General features: G+C 40.1%; 1 protein-coding gene across 1 annotated transcript; it reads left to right on the plus strand.

Annotated features, from left to right (window-relative positions):
- Nucleotides 1–5,381: 5,381 nt before the first annotated feature.
- On the plus strand, nucleotides 5,382–12,228 carry LOC115460564 (proto-oncogene Mas-like). The gene is made up of 2 exons (XM_030190330.1): nucleotides 5,382–5,608; nucleotides 10,915–12,228. Exon 2 carries the CDS (start codon nucleotides 10,930–10,932, stop codon nucleotides 11,926–11,928), a length of 999 nt encoding a protein of 332 aa, XP_030046190.1. The 5' UTR covers nucleotides 5,382–5,608; nucleotides 10,915–10,929; the 3' UTR covers nucleotides 11,929–12,228.
- The last annotated feature ends 2,139 nt before the right edge of the window (nucleotides 12,229–14,367 follow it).

Consider the following 14,367-nt stretch of genomic DNA (forward strand, 5'->3'; position numbering starts at 1 on the left):
AGAAAAGAAGGTAAACCGGAATGTGAAATCAAATAAATAAGAGTGAGAACTTTGTAACTAATATGATAGTAAACTGGAAGTCAATGTTCAGAGTACAGTAAGGGAGTTACGCTATCATACCTTTTGGCTCAACGAATTCATTTAACAGCAGTATTTTGAACTAATTGTAAATGCTTTAATTGGTACTGAGGGGCACCATACAAGAGGGAATTGCAATAATCTAAATGCAAAATAACCAGTAAATAAATAAGTAAATGAAGAGATTTTAAATTAAAAAAATGAACAGACTAGACAAATTTGTCTTACAGCAAAAAATGATTTTTGGAGAATAAGGTGATTATCAATCTGCATTCCTAAAATCCTGGTAGAATCTTTAAATGGGAGAGGAACACTGTAAGAGTATCCCCTACATCTCACCTTTTGTAGGCAGGCCATGAACCATCTTTTCTGAACAAACTATCATGGATTCTGCATGACTTCCTGGAAGCACTGTGCTAGATGACATCATCCAAGGATATGCTGTCCACCTGCATTAGCCCTCCAGTCTATATCGTGTGAAGCTGTGGAGGAGAAAGTTTCACAGAAACACAGGAATGAGGTAATCATCATTACCTACCTCGTTAGCGAGGCATCCAGTACCATGCTTGGTAAGGTGGACTAACTGGAAGGCCAAGCGCCCCTCATTATTTGTGACTGTGTATCACCTGCTGGACAGATGTATACTGTTCCTGATTGGTCTAGAATAGTCACCTGTGGACCATTGGAGTAGAGCCGACACTGGGCTTGGTAGAGTTTGGACTGGAGGACCAGATGACCTGGTGGCATATGCATTTCTCTGAAAAGAGGGACTGAATTGTCAGTAACACCTATGAACTGTATCTTTCTGTGATAAGTTCAATACAAGGAAGAATTCAGGAGCTGACTATTTATGGCTTCTACCAGACTGAGAATCCAGCTGCCTGTGCAGGGGAAGGGCTTCTTGGGCTATACCTGATACTAACCAGGGGGGTTCACTGTGTACAGCTAGAACCTTGTACATCTTTAAGTTCAGCAAGATTTCCTTCTGTTCCTCCGCATCGTCACTCCTGAAAACCAATAATATAGTTCCACATTTGCATTATTCCTTCTTGGGGACAATACAACCTGAACCTTAGGGCCACCTTAGGTGCAGTTGATGATGTTGAGGATATATATGAAAATAATGGTGCCCTCTCCCATTCAGAAGGAAATATTAGGAGTATCAAGGAGTGGAGGAGTGGCCTAGTGGTTAGTGTGGTGGACTTTGGTTCTGGGGAACTGGGTTCAATTCCCACTGCACACACAGGCAGCTCCTTGTGATTCTGGGCAAGTCACTTAACCCTCCATTGCCCCAGGTACAAATAAGTACCTGTATATAATATGTAAGCCGCATTGAACCTGCTATGAGTGGGAAAGTGCAGGGTACAAATGTAACAAAAAAAAAAAAAACAACAACAACAGAAAGCTATGCCATGCAATTCAGATCTGGAGAAGATGTTGGAAAACTAACCTATGCAAGCAGAACTAAAGAACAAGGAACTCATGTCGTTTATGTACATCTATGCCTAAGCCTTTAGTATCCCTGACCCTAAGAACATTGCAAATGTAAGCAGTAAATGTGTGCTAGCTGCAAAAAGAGTTCCTTATAATAGCTATATTCTTTACTGGAATTTTTTACAGATGCTGAACTGCCCTGAATCTCCACTGACCCGCTGATTGTAATAGAGTATAGACAGTACAAACTGCAGCAGCGATCCAAGGAAAGATGAGACAGCAAAAGTTCACTCAAATGTAACTTTAATGGAAACTAGACCCAACCTGGCCAAGTTTCAGATAACCTTCATCAGGGGTCACACTGGTTTCCAAATATATTCTCTGGTAAAGGCATAAGTAGCCAATATATACTGCAATTCCCTTGCTGAAGAAAAAAATCACTTCAAATGCAGAGAGGCAGGAACAGCCATTATTCAGCACTTAGCCAGTCAGATTATGCCACATAAATAGGATCTCCTAGAACCCTGATGGCGAACCTATGACACGCGTGTCAGTACTGACACACGTAGCCATTTTCGATGACACGCGGCCGCATGTGGCCGCATACAGAGAAGCAGCGGCGTTCCTTGCTGACACCCGGGGCGGATCGCCGATGCGCCCCCCCCAGGTGCAGCGCGACCTCCCCCCCGGCGAAATCACACCCCCCCGTTGCATGTTTACCCACTGGGGGGGGGTGCCATGTGCGCTCCTAATGGCTCCCTCCGAGTCCTCCGCTCGTTCCCTCCCTGCTGCTCCCTCTGCCCCGGCTCCTGCACGGCCGTTAGGGGATCTTTGACCTCACTTCCGGCCGGTGGAGCAGAGAGCAGCGGAATGCCGTGGGGGACGCATCTCTGGGGGCCTGTGATCACCATTACCAGCAACCACATAACCACAGCAACCATCATCCAATCTACTGTTCTGGGGTGTCGTGGATTTCTAATTGACCATCATTACTGAGATAGGTGAGGTGGAGGCTGGGAGAGGCAAGGGCATGTGCTATGGGTGCCATTTCCCGCCATTAGAAATAGCGGCAGCCATCTTAATTTACATAAGGTGGTCAGTTAGGCTAGTTAACCCCTAACTGCCTGCAGGGCTAACAGGCTATCTATAATTCTATCTTCTGTCACTGCCCCCCTGATGGAGAACCCAAAAAATAAAAAACCAAGGTTAAGTAAAGGAAGTGGTAGTAGCAGTAGCCGACCCTTTCAAGAGACATGGACCGAGATGTATGGCATTATAGAAAAAAATGGCAGATCATTTTGCGTTCTATGTACTGAAACGGTAGTAAGCAGAACGTGGAATATAAATAGACATTTTGAAAGTAATCATTCCCAGCTCTTGAAAAAAAGTGAGGATGAAAGGAAGGAATACATTTCCAGGCAGCTACACTTTTATAAGAGCCAATCTAATTCTATCCTTAAATTTGTAAAAGGTTCTACAGATTTAACATCTGCAAGTTTGAGCATTGCTCACTCCATAGCTCAGCATGGAAAAGCACTCAGTGAGGGAGAATTTATTAAAGAAACTCTCCTAAGATGTGAACCAGTTCTATTCCACGATATGCAGAATAAAGATGCAATTATTAAGAGAATATCTGAGTTACCACTTAGTAGAAATATCATAAAAGACCGAATAATGAGACTGAACACAAACGTACAACATCAATTAAAGAGAGACATAAGTAATTGTAAATATTTTTTGATCTCTCTTGATGAAAGTACTGATGTCACATCACATGCTCAGTTGGCCATTATTGGTCGATATTCTGATGGTCTCACAATGAGGAAGAGTTGATAAAGTTAGTATCAGTGCCAACAAGTACATCAGGAAGCGAAATATGTAAGGTTGTTATACAAACATTCCGTGACCTAAGCATTGATATCTCTAAACTTGTGTCAGTGACGACAGACGGGGCACCAAACATGGTGGGGAAAAAAGTTGGATTTGTCAAATTGTTTACGGAAGCTATTGGACATCCGATTGTGCCTTTTCATTGTATTATCCATCAGGAGGCTTTATGTGCCAAGGCAGGATTCACCGACTTAAATGACTTAAACGACTTAATGTCAGTTGTTACAAAAATAGTTAATTTAATAGCTGCTCGCCCCCTTCACAAGCGAGAATTTTCTGCACTTTTACTGGAGGTTGATTCCACCTACAGTGGACTGCTGATGTACAATAATGTAAGATGGCTGAGCCGAGGCAAAGTTCTTGAGCGCTTTGTGGAGTGCTTTGAAGAAATTAAGGTATTTCTTGAGGATAAGGATCTGGGAAACTTTCCTCAGCTCAATGATGATAAGTGGGTCAACACCCTGATGTTTTTTACATATCTCTCTGTTCATATTAATGAACTGAACTTAAAGTTACAAGGTTTTGGCAAAAGTATTGACGTTATGTTTGGATACATAAAAGCTTTTGAAAGTAAACTTAAAATTTTCAAGCGAGATGTAGAAACTAAAACTTATAAGTATTTTCCTCGAGTAACAAAGTATTTTGAGAAGGCCAGTGCAGCTATACAAAATGAAATGGAACCCTTGCATATAAAGTACCAGCATGTTTTAGACTCGTTACTTGACCAGTTCAGTGATAGATTTAATCAATTTAGAAGCCTAGAACAGACCATGAAAATAATTAAGTATCCTGATGTAGTAGTCTACAGTAGTTTGGAATTAAATGGTTTCCAATGGATGCAAATTGATGATTTGGAGATGCAACTAGTAGAATTTCAAGACAGCATCTGAGCTCAGGTGTTTGTCGACTTGAGGTCAAAGCTTGAGAATCTGGAAAGGTGCCGCTTGGAGAATCAAGAGGAGTGCCACTACGAACAGGAAATTTGGAGTGCCTGGAACCAATTACCAGACACTTTTAGCACCCTGAAAAATATAGCAATGGCTTTACTCACAATTTTTCCCTTTACGTACTTTTATGAAACCTTATTCTCAGCGTTAAATAATATCAAAACCAACAAAAGAAACAGATTGACAGATGAAGTTAGTAGCGCTTGCTTGGGCTTGAAGTGTACAAAATACCAACCTTCAATTGAAGATTTAGCCAATGAAATTCAGCAAAAAAAAAGTCACTAATAGGCAGATTAGTTAAAGAATTCCTCCTCCCCCTCACTTATCTTAGTTCACGGCACCCCACACAAGTTAAATAATATCAAGACCAACAAAAGAAACTGACTGACAGATGAACAAAGAAGTCACTAAGCAGGTAAGTTAAATAATTAGTTTTTGGTTTATTAAATACAGTTATATATTACAATTATACATTTTTGTTATTTAAACTATAAATATCACGAAATTATGGGTTTTTTTCTCGAAGTGACACACCACCCGAGTTATGCTCGGTTTTTTGGCGAATTTTGACACACCAAGCTCAAAAGGTTGCCCATCACTGTCCTAGAAGTTAGTCCTATCTTTATGTGGTAACCCATTACCAGTTAAGTATAGAATATTGCATTCAATCGGCTATGCGTTAGCTGTCTCCATAAACCCGGAAATTCAATGCCGGTACCTGCCTTTTATTCAACTTTCCACAGCTGTGCAGGTAACAACTGTATACACTTGTGTGCTTAATTTAGAGTAGTTCAAAACACCCACACCTAGATTCAGGATGCAATACTAGATACTATGGCGCAATGAGAGAGGCTCAACTAAACTGTAGTTAATTACTGCCTGTACAATGTTGCCTTATTGAAAAGTAGCAAATCCCGTAACGTTTATATTTAGCATAAGGAAAAGAGATGCATACAGCCCCACCCAGTCACAGACACTAAATACCCTGTGGCTTACAAAGCTTTTGTGTAATCTATGACTGTACTGGTTCAAACTACGTCTGTAGTTTGTAGTTATCCAATTTAAAAGAGTCTACTGGTAAGGCATTGACTAGTGGAATGAAGCGGAAATCTTTCATGGGATTTCCCTCTCTGTCTGAGTCAGTGGAGTGGCAGACAGATTCCTTTGGAGTGGCTTTAAAGTTAAAGTGTGACTGGACCCACTGACAATATCAGGATGAGGCAGTGCCTGATACAACTCCAAGAGCTGGTGCTGTGAAGGTATGTTTTCTCTCTATCTTTGGTTTTCTCGCAGCGGTTTCTTTGCTTATTTGTTTGTGTGCTTTGTTGTACTGGCACTAGATTTTGATTTTTCTGTACCGTTGAATTCTTACAATTACTAGCATAAAGTACTTTCTGAAACAAGGGGTACTCTAGCCCTTTTAGTTAGTAAAGTTGTTCCATCTACTCATAATGTGAAATAGTACATGCAGGATCTTAACAACAAAAAACAGCACCAGGGACCTTAAAAATGGGAACACAGTTCTTTTAATCGTACACCTTTATAAAACAGTCTTCAAAAAGTTTTTTGGACCCCAATTTCGAAGGAGAGCATAACTACTTTACTACGTGTGTGGAGGAACATATATCATTGCCACACGTAGCTTCCAATATTTCTGCTGAGTTAATCTGCACATTCTTCTTGCTACCATCGTGACCCCTGACGCAGGCGCTGTGCGCCAAAACACGGCCTGTGTCGGGTCTTTTTTGAAGACTGTTTTATAAAGGTGTACGATTAAAAGAACCGTGTCCCCATTTTTAAGGTCCCTGGTACTGTTTTTTTGTTGTTGTTTAGACCCCCGTTTGTACTTTGCTCCCTCTCTCTGCTGTACATGCAGGATCTTGCAATATTAAACTCCACTTGTCACCGTCTCGAACACCGATGGCACCGATGTCATGATTTAATGTTAAAATCAGAATGTAAAAGGTCTATAAAAATTTATAAAACAGCTATTTATAAGGCCAAAGAGGCTTATTTTTCATTTATTATAGAAAATGCATCCTTTTCTTCTAAATAGCTTTTTGGCATTTTTAGAGATCTTGTACCAGTTCCTGTATCGATGCTATTTAATGATACTGCTCTTTTTAACTCATTGCTCACAATGTTTGGGCTACTTTCTTATTTCTTCTCATTTTTTAATGTAAGAGATTTGTTGTTTTAGTTGCTATTGCAACATCGTATTTTTCTTACACGAGCACGAAGTTATGGAACGCACTACCTAGAGACCTGAAAACAATCAACGAAATAACTATCTTTCGCAAATCCCTCAAGACATATTTCTTCAACAAAGCCTACAATGAAAACCCAGAACCTAACTAATCCACTTCTGAAAGTCCTTCTTCTACTAAACCTAATAAATTCCTTCCCTCTTCTCTCTACTCTCTTCCATAATTAATCTCTGCACAATAATAATTGTACCTGACATCCAGGACTAACTGTGTTACAAAACTATGTAAGCCACATTGAGCCTGCAAATAGGTGGGAAAATGTGGGATACAAATGCAATAAAATATAGTCATGTTTATTTTTTGGATGTCATGACAGCGTCTTTATAAGCAAGTTTCTATCATTTTACATTAGATTCCTTACTGTTATTGCCAAAGTGGCATTATTAGTTATTTTACCTTATGTCTTATGTTTTTTTTAAATCTCATGTTCATGTGTGACAGGCTGCATTCCAGTGTTCTACTTTCTCTGTGGAATTGTGTTTTTATCTATTAGCCAGCCTATTTCATCTGAATAGATATGTTTTCTTTTCAATTCCGCTTATACCTTTAAAGTTCAAACCGATTACCGACCAAGAGCTAGACCAATTGTCCAGGAATTATAGTTGTGTATAATAACTACATTACTAAACAGATTCTATTACAGATTCTAATCTAGGACGTATTCCTCAAATTTTTTACTCATTCCAAAAGTACAAAGACTAGGGGACATTCAAGGAAGTTACATGGAAATACTTTTAAAACAAATAGGGGGAAATATTTTTTCACTCAATGAATAGTTAAGCTCTGGAATGCTTTTCTGGAGAATGTGGTAACAGTGGTTAGCATAACTGGGTATAAAAAAAGTTTGGACAAGTTCCTGGAGGAAAAATCCATAGTCTGCTATTGAGACAGACATGGGGAAACAACTGCTTGCCCTGGGATTGGTAGCATGGAATGTTACCATGATTTTGGTTTCTGCTAGGTACTTGTGACCTGGCTTGGCCACTGTTGGAAACAGGATACTGGTCTAGATGGACCATTGGTCTGACCCAGTATGGCTACTCTTATGTTCTTATTATGGCTTAGAGCGATTATGTATAGGCTATCTTAGCTTATATACTATGTTTTGTTATTTATTTTATATTGTGTTTTTATATAGATTTTTTAATGCTTTTATTGTGATCCGCATTGGATAAATGTGGAGTATAAATTATAATACATAAATAAAAATAAATAAATACAAATTACACGCTATGCAAATTGCACATTAGATTTACTGTGTCTTTACTTGATATAAGAGCCATGATAGGCAAGGGCCCAGACAGCAAGATGTTGATTTCATAGTGATCCTTTAACATGTGAATTAGCATGCATTGCTGCCTGTCATGACAGTGCATGCTAATTCACACGTTAACTCTTTGCTGTGAATGGGAAAAGAACTGGGTGAGTTATGTGGAAAAGAATGTGTATGGATTGCACATTGCAGTAGAGGTGGAGGTAAGTACATCCATATTGAGAACAGTCTTAACGAACGGTAAGGAACCTTTTAGTGGGTACATATAGAGGACATGCCGGGTTTGTCTTCAACAGTTATTACACAGTATTTGCACTTACTGTACATTAATATTTGCAAAACACTTACTACATTTTACTAAAAGGGTCCTTAGTTCCTAGAATATTTTCTATCACTGGAGAGACCAAGTTAGTCAAAGAAAATAAGGAAAATCCACTAGGGTGAAAGAAAGACACACTATCTGAACAAGTAGAGGCAGTCTTCTCCAAGAACACTTTTGTTTAGAAAAGAAATGATTAAAATTGTCAAAGGGATGATGGTAAACTCTTCTGTAAATCAAAAAACAAAAGATGACTCACTAAAACTGCAAAAATATGTGCGAACAACAAAAGGAATCTACTTTAGACGGAAGGAAAAAGCCTCAAAGAGCTCCAGATCTAAAGATCTATAGAGCTAAAAGCGATCAAATTGATCTGTACTTCATCATTGGCTTAAAAAACCTTCCAAATGTATCAGGAATAGCTGTATGGAAAACATCAAACTGTTCAAGACATCAAACAATCCATGTATATCAAAATTTCAATGTGCATAAAAAAGGTTCTTAGCTCAAGCAAACTTTAAACGTCCCTCCTGGAGTTCATACAGCTCTTGTGGCTTTGTTCAGCATCCACCAGCAACCCAGACCAATGTTGGCCAGCATTTCGCTTGGCCCATATTAGCACTGTTGTTTCAGGTCTTGAGAATCGTGGTAAAACAAGACGTCAACTTCAAACATGACTGCTGTCCAATGACTCTGAGTAAAAGATTATGATCATTAAAGTTCGCTGTTTTGTATGCTCTCTTTAATACTTGCATAGGATAACCTTGAGCTAATAATCTGTTCTTCAAAATCTCACTCTGCTTTTTAAATTCTTTATCAGTGGAATAAATTCTCCTTTACCGTAAAAATTGTGAAACAGCTAAACTATCTGCTCAGTTAAAACATCCAGGCCTAACATTGGAGATCGGCTGTACCTGGATTTAAGTTCCAGCTATGCCCCAACTCCGCCCCTAAATGGCACCAGCATTGCCCAGATAGTACAGAGACGGTCTGCCTGGATTTTCGGCACAATTATGCAGATAAGTGTCAGTACAATAACTGACCTATTATCTGATTGACCCTGTGAACTATTTCAGTTATCCACATTGTTTCCCTTCAAAAATAATACATTTCATTTCATCCTAAGTCTTCTAGCTCACATATACCTACAACGTGGGTCACAAAAGAAAACTAGAGTATACTCTAGAAAGTCACATTGCAATAAAAACCAAGAACACCCACCCAAATCAAGTTACAAATATAACAGACAAAGCGTCCATTGATCGTTATTAAATTTTGGGTTTTTGCCAGGTTCTTGGGGCCTGGATTGGCCGCTGTCGGAGACAGAGTGCTGGGCTTGATGGACCTTTGGTCTTTTCCCAGCATGGCGGTGCTTATGTACAGATAATAATTTCTAACTGGAGCTGTAAAGTATAAACATGGAAGCATTCATGTACTTTGTATAAGCTGTTCGTGTATGTGTGTGTGTGCGGGGGGTGGGGGGGGGAAGTGAATTGAGGCAAAAAAGCATGCATACTTTTAAACACTGAGAACTCTTCATGATAACTTGGCTAAGAATAAACTAAGGGGCCCTTTTACTAAGCTGCGTAGGCGCCTAAGCGCCCAACAAGCGCCAAATTGGACTTACCGCTCGCTTACCGTGTGGTCCTTGCAGTAATTTCAATTTTGGCAGTGTCTGCTACGCACGTCCAAAAAATATTTTTTATTTTCTGATGCATGGCAGCTATGCACGTCAGGTGGCATTTGACGCGCCTAGACCATTACCATCTGGTTACTGCGTGAGACCTTACCACTAGGTCAATGGCTTGCGGTAAGGTCTCAGACCCAAAATGGATGCGCGGCAATTTTCATTTTGCTGCACGTCCATTTTTGGCAAAAATTAAAAATAGGCATTTTTTGTAGGTGCGCTGAAAAAGAATTCTGCGTGCGGCCAAAACACGCGTCTACACTACCACAGGCCATTTTTCAGTGCACCTTAGTAAAAGGACCCCACAGTGTAGAAGCCCATGTGCAAGACCATTGATTCTTATGGGAAAGCAGGGCTCCCATCAAATGCGCCAAGCTGAAGGTACAGAAAGATGAAAGCTACAGGGGTGAGTTATGCACTAACTGGCTTCTTTCTGAATCTTTCTTCCACTTCTAGATGTGGCTGCTTGCGTCCCAAGCTTGTTAATAATGACCCAGCCTGCCTCAATTTGGGGGTAGATCACAGGAGCCACCAGTGAGCTAAGGGAATGAGAGGAGTGTTGTTCAAATGGATGGTGATCTGCCTACAACCATTGTCCAGTGCACTGTGTTACCTGGTGATGGTTTTGCCCATGCACACTTTTATCTGAGCAGAGGAACACAATTTTCAGACAAGCCATTGTATGTGGGCAAACTGGTATTTACCTGAGTAAATGGCATTGAAAATTGCCCTTCACATGCTTATTTTTACAAGTATAGGTATCTGATTTTGCATATTATCTGACGTATCCTGTGTACAATAGGTCAGTTATGGTAGATGGAATGACATAAGATATCTCATTCCTATGAAATGGCTTTAGGTATGCCTGTCTCACATATCTACAGGGTCTGGTGTGAAGAAGAGCCTTCTCCTGGTCAGCAATATACCTCCATTCAGTTAGAATTAAAACACTTGTATGGTATATTCAGATTAGCAATAAATGATAAACTAATTATGTCTCCTTTCATTCTTGGTAATAGGAACTTCTCACCACGATGGAGACAAGCACTGTGTACCCCAACATTACAGCCACTGGAAAGCTTAACCAGACAGGAGAGGTACTGGATATAAATAGAAAACTATCAGTGTTTGCCTGCTTTTCTGTTTTGATCTGCCTCATTGGATTGGTGGGGAATGCAGTCGTCTTCTGGATTCTCTGCTTCAGAATCCGAAGAACCAGCTACACAGTTTATATCCTTAATTTGGCAGCAGCTGACTTCATCTTCCTGTCCTGCAATGCTATCTTTCTGCTGTACCTCGTCTACTTAATGCTTCATCCACATCCATCATCTGCAAACCAATATGAATTTCTCTCAGGCCTGGAAATTGTTCGTAATTTTGGATTCAACGCTGGCATGTTTCTCCTGACAGCTATCAGCGTGGAACGCTGCCTGTCTGTCCTTTACCCCTTTTGGCACCGCCTCCATCGGCTGAAGTTGCAGTCTGCCATTGTTTGCGCTTTCCTCTTCGCCCTGTCCTGCCTGGTGTCGCTGTTGGATACCTTAATTTGCAGTCAGGCTGCTTATATGGAACAGACCACACAATGCATGTCAATCAAAATATTTATAGCGATTTTAACGTTTGCGATCTTCATTCCACTTATGATTGTGTCCAGCTTGATCCTTGTCATCGTGGTCCAAAAAGCCACAAATCAGTGTCACCCATCAAAGCTTTACATCGTCATTGTGGTCACAGTCGTAGTCTTTCTCATTTCAGCGGTGCCTGCCCAGCTGTTGTGGATATTTTTCTTCTTCAAGGTTCTCTCATCAAATGTTAATACATTCACATTATTTCTTGTTATTGCCTTTTGCAACTCGGTTAACAGTGCTGCAAACCCTTTTATCTACTTCTTTGTGGGTCGAAAAAGGCGGTCTGACGTCCAGAGATCTGTGCATGCGGCACTGGAGAGGGTTTTCACTGAGGATGGAGAATCACCAGGGATCGAGAATAAGACCATCTCTTCAAACACTAGCATAACAGAGATGCAATCGTAGAGTGAATTTCAGACAAAGAACCTTTTTTTTTCTTCCTCTGTGAATTGCTTTAGAGCAAGTGCACAAGACTTACAGAGTGCTGTAAAATGCTCTTCTGAACTCATAGTACTATTTCAGTACTGTAGCACTGCAAATGAATCTTTGAATGTATTGTACTTTATTCAGTAAAGACTATCCATATGAACAGAAAGGGGAAAATAGTCCTGGTCTGAAATCAGCCCTCACAGCTTCTCCCTTTGTCTTTTTTATGTTGCTGTTGGCAGGAGCCATTAGGGATGTGCATTCGTTTGAAAATGAACTGCAAAGCACAGTGAAAAAGACTTGTTTTATTTTGTTTTGAAACAAAATGAAATAAAAACATCAGCAAAATATTTGCTTTGTTTTGGTTATTTGCTGTTTAATAATATGCAACACTCAGAAATCATAACAAAAATCCCAAAACATCACACAATTAAATTATAACAGAGGGCAATTTAAACAAGTGGGAAAGCATGTAGAGCATGGCTGGTGCAATTCTTTCCAAGCCTCCTGCATTTGCCTGTGCTTGTATGTGTATGCATTTGTCACTGTGACGTTTCTGTGTGTGTCTTTGATTTTGTAGAGTGATATCTGATTTATAGTAAAGAGGAGAGGGAGCTGCTTGAATGATGTGATTCCCAAACATTGTGTTGGTTGGCAAAGAATAATAAAACTTAAATGAACTGTTAGAATACACGAAGCCATTAAGATATCACCGACAAGATTTCAAGGGATGGATTTTACAGTTTAATCACAGTTTGCCAGGGCTCAATCCACAATATATTGGGCCTTAGGCAAACCTAAATTAGTAGGCTTCTGCCATGCAACCCCATTTATTTCTTTTCTGAACCCATTACAAAGTCTCATACACTCTTGCTATGTCCCCTTATCCTCCCCTTGGATATTACAAAGCTGTGGTAAAAAGTGGACTGCGGTTGTGCGGGCATGTCTTTTGGGCATGTGCTGGGCCACTTTTTATTGGGCCTGTAAATGAACGTGCGCAAAAATTAAAACTAGCGTGTGCCTATTTACGGTCTGAGCCCTTACTGCCAGCCGCTGACTTAGCGGTAAGGGCTTGTGTGTAACCATGCAACGTGCGCCAACGTGACCGCGCTGCCGATTACCACTGGGAACACCCCAGCACCAAACTTGTGCCAAACTTGGAATTACCACTGGGCACATGCGCTACAACAGCGGTAGTGCTGATTTGGCATGCGCTACCCATGCGTTAATCCTCCCTTACCTTTGTAAAAGGCCCCCTAAATGACCAATTTACTACTATCTTCAAAAACATATGTTATAAGTTTTGTTAATAGTGCTCAGAATTCAACACACTCAATGTGCATAAAAACTTAATGCACCCTGTTTTCCATCATATCACTCAAATGTCACAAATATAATCAACAGCTTCCAAAATATCTGTCATATTCAATTATCAGTGATATCTTCTTTATTCAAATCTTCAACTTTCAGAAGGTTTCATAACAAAATACTGCTGAAGAACCGCATCAAATTTCAGTGTCTTAACATGTGGAGCTTGGGTGTGTCCACAACTATAATCCTGTGTATATCACCGAGATTTTAAACTGGGACCTCAAGCTGTCCCATTTCCTATCTCACTCATTCCCCAGCCTGCTATTCCTTGCCATCTTTTATCTACTCCCCATTTTCAAATTTTTACTTCTGTATTCACTATCATAAGTACATAAGTATTGTCATACTGGGACAGACCAAAGGTCCATCAAGCCCAGTATCCTGTTTCCAACAGTGGCCAATCCAGGTCACAAATACCTGGCAAGATCCCCAAAAAGTACAAAGCATTTTATACTGCTTATCCAAGAAATAGTGGATATTCCCCAAGTCCATTTAATAATGGTCTATGGACTTTTCCTTTAGGAAGCTGGCCAAACCTTTTTTAAACACCGCTAAGCTAACCACCTTTACCACATTCTCTGGCAACGAATTCCAGAGTTTAATTACACATTGAATAAAGAAAATTTTTCTCAGATTCATTTTAAATTTACTACATTGTAGCTTCATTGTATGCCCCCTAGTCCTAGTATTTTTGGAAAGCGTAAACAGATGCTTCACATCTACCTGTTCAACTCCACTCATTATTTTTTAGACCTCTATCATGTCTCCCCTCAGCCACCTTTTCTCCAAGCTGAAGAACCCTAGCCGCTTTAGCCTTTCCTCATAGGGAAGTAGTCCCATCCCCTTTATCATTTTCGTCGCCTTCTCTGCACCTTTTCTAATTCCACTATATCTTTTTTGAGATGAGGCGAACTGAATTGAACACAATATTTTAGGTGCGGTCGCACCACGGACTGATACAAAGGCATTATAACATCCTCATTTTTGTTTTCCATTCCTTGCCTAATAATACCTAACATTCTATTTGCTTTCATAGCTGCAGCAGCA

Source organism: Microcaecilia unicolor, chromosome 1 (genome assembly GCF_901765095.1).
Source record: "Microcaecilia unicolor chromosome 1, aMicUni1.1, whole genome shotgun sequence".
Classification (NCBI taxonomy): Eukaryota; Metazoa; Chordata; class Amphibia; order Gymnophiona; family Siphonopidae; genus Microcaecilia; species Microcaecilia unicolor.

Bases quoted from the DNA above. Each gene is read 5' to 3' on its own strand.
- LOC115460564 (XM_030190330.1), top strand. From the start codon at position 10,930: ATGGAGACAAGCACTGTGTACCCCAACATTACAGCCACTGGAAAGCTT.